Raw genomic sequence first — 5,237 nt, 5'->3', positions numbered from 1 at the left:
TTTCTGCTCCTCAGTGCAATCGAAAGCTCGAAAAGCACTCTCGAGTTTGGACATCCAACTTCTTGCTTGTTCAGGATTCTCGCCTCTCACCAAGGGTTTCGGTCCTACTTGCATGAACTTATTAATAGTGTAGCGACGTCTACCCTCATGAGGACGATACTGATCATCACGATGACGATGATGACGATGATGACCACCTCCCTGGCCAATACTACCGTGAATCTCGTCAGCCATATCCTGAAAAGAATTGCACATTAAAATCCCAAATGTGCAAGAATTACTCAAGACTAAACTAAATCCCAAGTACTAATTTCCAAAATCTATGCATGCTCTGATACCAAAAATGTAGTGAACCTGCATGGAATCACCTACTAACTGGCAACTAATAGCATGCATTAAACTTAATACAACCAAATACTTAACAGAGTAAAACGTGCGGAAACATAATCCATAAATTACATATCAGCTTAGTAAAATATATCCAGGCTTAATACTGTAGTGATACAACCATATCGTAAAACTTAAAAGTAAAAATTATACAGCTATATCGAATCCTGCTGTATAATAAAATCCTCAAGGCTCCTGCTCCCTAGTCCTGCCTTGAACTACCAGCTCCGTCCATCCTGCGACCTGCCCCATTGGAATAGGGTGTCCAAGATAATAACTAGGACGTAAGCGCTAACGCCCAGTACATAAATATGAGTAAACATATGTATATAGTGCATGCAACATGATGACTGGTAAAGGGTCATCTGAAAAGTCATGCTCAGTACCGGCGCCACATGAGTGCTGCCACCGCACAGATCAACATCTGGGTGCAACCACACTCGTCAAGTACACCAAAGTAGTCAGATATAAATGTCCCCGCCATCGCGGTACTCTCAGTGACAGACTATCGAGTATAGAGCTGAGCGGCTCTATAATCAGGTATATCAAGATATTGTCTCAACGTGTATATGCACATGACATATGAATATAGAAAGCGGTAAATCATATATCATGCCATATAATAATGCCAAATAAATGCAACATATAAACATGTATACTCGCTGGCAATCTCAGTCAATGTGTACGTACCTCTAAGCTAGTTCAAGTATAGTAGGATCCTAGGTTCCAAGCCTATATTCAAAAGTTCATCGTATCACTACACAAGTTCTATAAGCCTTAACTAAGCTAATAAGTACTTCCAAAACTTAAATAGATTCCCAGACCATACCTTCGTCCATCGATAGCCCTTTGAAGTCGCTAGTCCCGGATGACTATAACCACTCCTTGGTTATTCCAGAACCTCTATTATAACCGATAGGGCCCTCAAGTGTATAACTCACACTATATAACTGAAGAAAAAAACTCGGAGTTCATATTTCAAATTGAAATCGAATGAGTCCTATTTATAGGAAAATTTTTGGTCAAGTTCGGGCCCTCCGAACTGGGGATCGGATCGTCCATTCCAACTCAATGCATGCATGCAAGCCACGTCGGGTTCGGAGCCTCCGAACTCAGGTTCGGATCGTCTGAACTTTTCTTCGTCCGACACTTGTCAAAATCCATGGCTGAGTAATCCTGCTTGCATGGCATGAGGGAGTTCGGGCCGTCCGAAGTCCTCTTCAGACCGTCCGAACTGGCTTAGAAAATGAAAATCCAATTCTTGATTCTGAAGTCCGATTAAATCCCGGAATTGGTTAATCACCAATCCTTAATTATGTTTAACATATTATTATCTTAAAATAAAATCTGAGTTACTACAATTATAATAACGTGATGAGTCTTTGAAACCTTATTATAATAACGTGATGTGATTATATTTTTTAATTTAATATATAATATCACTCTTTTTTATAAATGTAATCTCCATTATTGTAGGACCGCATGGCTTATGACCGGAGTTGGATGGATTGGCGAATTGTTAATGGATTATTGACTAATGAGTTCGTTAATGGGGTGGAGGTATTTGTTGCTTTTACAAAGAGTAATCCAACATGTTTATCTGACGGAACTATAATGTGTCCATGCAATCGGAAGAAATGTCAGACTCTAACTTATTTAGACGAGATCACGGTGAAGGAACACTTTTGTAGATATGGGTTTGTTCCTAACTACTACAATTGGTTCTTTCATGGGGAAAATTACATCCATCCATCGTTCCCAGGAGTTAATATGGATGCACCATCTTCGTCTCGAAGTAGTCGGCGTACGACCACAGATGATTTGCCACCATACTTCACAGGTGCACTAAATCGAGACACATATTCTAAAAATGAATACCAATTGGGAAGCGAACAACCTTATTATGATTACCAAGATGTTACTGATGAGGAGGTATTCAAAGAGGATCATGATGCCAACGTCGTAGAAGATCCCAATGTCAACGTCACTGAGGAGAATCCAAACATCATTTCCAGGGCTCTATATGATATGATCAAATCGATAGAGAAAGAGATTTTGGAAGGAAATCCACACGGACATACCTTGTTGTCTGTTCTTGCAAGGTTATTGAAGATGAAATATGTCCTATCGATCACAATTTTCCAAAAAACTTCAATGCAACCAAGAAACTAGTTAAGGATTTGGGGCTTCCGGTTGATAAAATTGATTGCTACAACAACAACTGCATGATATACTGGGGTACAGACAACGAGTTGACATCATGCAGATTTTGTGAGCATCCGCGCTACAAACATGGTCGATCCCGTGGATCTCGGAATAATAAGAAGCTGACGCCGTACAAACGGATGTATTACTTCCCACTCACCCCTCGTCTCCAACGTTTGTATGCATCAGAAGCGACGTCGTCACATATGCGATGGCACCACGACCATATATATGACGGAGAAACGATGACTCACCTGTCGGACTCACCTGCTTGGCGTAATTTCACAGAAACACACCTTACTTTTGCATCGGAGATCAGGAATGTGAGACTAGCACTTTCTGCTGACGGTTTCCAGCCTTTTGGTCAGTCAGGGCAGCAATATTCGTCATGGATTGTGATTTTGACTCCTTATAATTTGTCGTCTTGGATGTGCATGAAAGATGAGTACATGTTCCTCACCGTGCTTGCTCCTGGTCCAAAGAACCCGAAGGACAAACTTGATGTATTTCTACAACCACTTGTCGCAGAACTTCAGTCACTCTGGTTTGACGGTGCTATTACGTATGACGTTCACTCTCGTACGAACATCACTTTGAGAGCAACTTTGACGTGGACGATCAATGATTTTCCCGCATACGCAATGTTATCCGGTTGGAATACAGCTGGTAAACAAGCATGCCCACACTGTAAGTCAGACTCGGAGGCGTTCACACTGCAGCATATCAGGAAGACTTGTTGGTTCGATAATCACAGAAAGTTTCTTCCAGTCGAACATCCATTGCGCCAGAGTAGAAACCTTTTCATAAGTGGTCGCACTGTGTCGCACACTGCCAGGCCTATGAGAACCGGATTTCAGTTACTGGACGAGTTGGACTCATACGGTTTTCTCCCATCGTACGAAGTAGACGCTGAAGAGCATAACAAAGAGTAATCCAAAATGGCGGCAACCGGTTGGAAGAGAAAGCGTGGCAAAGTGCCTCCTACAGTAGATCAGGCGATATGGGCTACCTATCTTGCCTATTGGGAGGAGGAAGCGTGGCAGAAGATGGCGGCGGCGTACGGGAAGAACAGGTGTAGCGAGCCTGCTGGTCCAGGGACTAGTCTCTCTAGGCACATTGCCGGCTCGAGACCCTATGCGGTGCACGCTGCGAGTATGGTAAAAAATATTTTACGTGCATAATACTAAAAATTATTATGTTAGAAATATTATTTTCATATTAACTGTTCGTTAATTGTAATGATCTCTGCTTGTATGTCCAATGCAGCGTCAGGAGCTGAACAGAGATCCAAACAGTTACGAGCTCCATTTGAAAACGCACAGGCGGCCGAACGGGACTTTTGCTGATGGCAAGTCCCAGCAGATCAGCGTACGCCAAAATGAAACTATGCTTTATTTTTTAAAGAAATTCTGCAATTTTAGTGATATTTATTCATATGTCATTTGTGAAACAGGAGGATGTCGAGCGTCGCATCGACGAGCAGTTCCCACAGAGGCATATTGGAGATGCCCCCAGCACTTTTCGACGGCTGATGATGTGAACGCGATTTATTTCGACGTTGTTGGTGGTGTATGTCATCGACGGGTATATGGTATCGGGTCTACCGCACATACCATATACCCGGATGAAATGACACCTCGTCCTTATGGGTCTAACCAGATGAAGTCGACGATGGCAGTGCAAAATAAGGCGATACAGGCCACCAGAGCTGAGGTGGAGGCTGCGAGACTGGAGACCCAGGCTGCGAGACAGGAGACCCAGACAGCCAGACAGGAGAGCCAGGCAGCCAGGCAGGAGACCCAGCAGCTTCGAGCAGAGCATGAGCAAACTCGATCGCGCATGAGCAAGATGGAGCAACTGTTGGCTAAGATCTTATCTGCAGCCAACAAGAAGAAGAAACAATCCATAGAAGACACACGTGCTGTTGCTGGGGCCTCATGTCCATCGTACTTGTTGCGTATTCAGGACGACACTCAGCATGGCGACGACGACGACGACGACGAAAATGGGGGCGACGATGACGAGACACAGCAGGCTTCGGATTGGTCACAACTCATATATCAGTAGTCAGACTACTGTTTGTATAAAAATTTGGATAATTTGTGTGCACTTTGGTTTAATATTTGAAGTAGTTAAAATTATTGGACAAATTTGTTCTTTTATTAATTTATATATGTATAAAATATATAAAAACATATTTATAAAAATATTTATATTTATATTTTATAAATGAATAAAAAATATATTTATTAATAAAATATATAAATAAAAGTTTATTTTACATAATAATATTATTTATAATTTAATGTTTTATACATTTAAATATTTGCCACGGTTTAAGTATAAGCGCGGCAAATATTGCGACACTTGAATACAACCGTGGCATTACTTTGCCACTGTTGACTTTAAACCGTCGCATATTTTGCGACGCTTGTAAATCAACCGTGGCAAATTATTGCTTCGTTTGTGTTAAAGCGTCTCTATTTTTTGCCACGATTTATAATCAAACCGTCGCAAAATTTGCGACGCTTTAGTTAAACCGTGGCAACAAAATGCGACGATGCATTTTGCAACGGTACATGAAAATCGTCGCAAAACCGTTGCAAAATCGAATTTGCAATTCCTTTTGCGACTCTATAACCGTC

At 41.7% G+C, this 5,237-nt stretch overlaps 1 protein-coding gene across 1 annotated transcript; it reads left to right on the top strand.

Moving 5' to 3' along the window:
* Positions 1-1,869: 1,869 nt before the first annotated feature.
* Positions 1,870-3,524, top strand: LOC140861933 (uncharacterized). Its single transcript, XM_073264933.1, has 2 exons — positions 1,870-2,489; positions 2,654-3,524. Exons 1-2 carry the CDS (start codon positions 1,870-1,872, stop codon positions 3,522-3,524), a joined length of 1,491 nt encoding a protein of 496 aa, XP_073121034.1.
* The last annotated feature ends 1,713 nt before the right edge of the window (positions 3,525-5,237 follow it).

Source organism: Henckelia pumila, chromosome 4 (assembly GCF_033568475.1).
Source record: "Henckelia pumila isolate YLH828 chromosome 4, ASM3356847v2, whole genome shotgun sequence".
Classification (NCBI taxonomy): Eukaryota; Viridiplantae; Streptophyta; class Magnoliopsida; order Lamiales; family Gesneriaceae; genus Henckelia; species Henckelia pumila.
This window is presented reverse-complemented; position numbering and strand designations above follow the sequence as displayed.

Excerpts from the sequence above, each read along its gene's own strand:
- LOC140861933 (XM_073264933.1), top strand. The coding sequence starts at position 1,870 with ATGGCTTATGACCGGAGTTGGATGGATTGGCGAATTGTTAATGGATTA. Across the intron at positions 2,490-2,653 it reads TTGTTGTCTGTTCTTGCAAG|ATTTTGTGAGCATCCGCGCT; the intron begins GTTATTGAAGAT and ends GACATCATGCAG.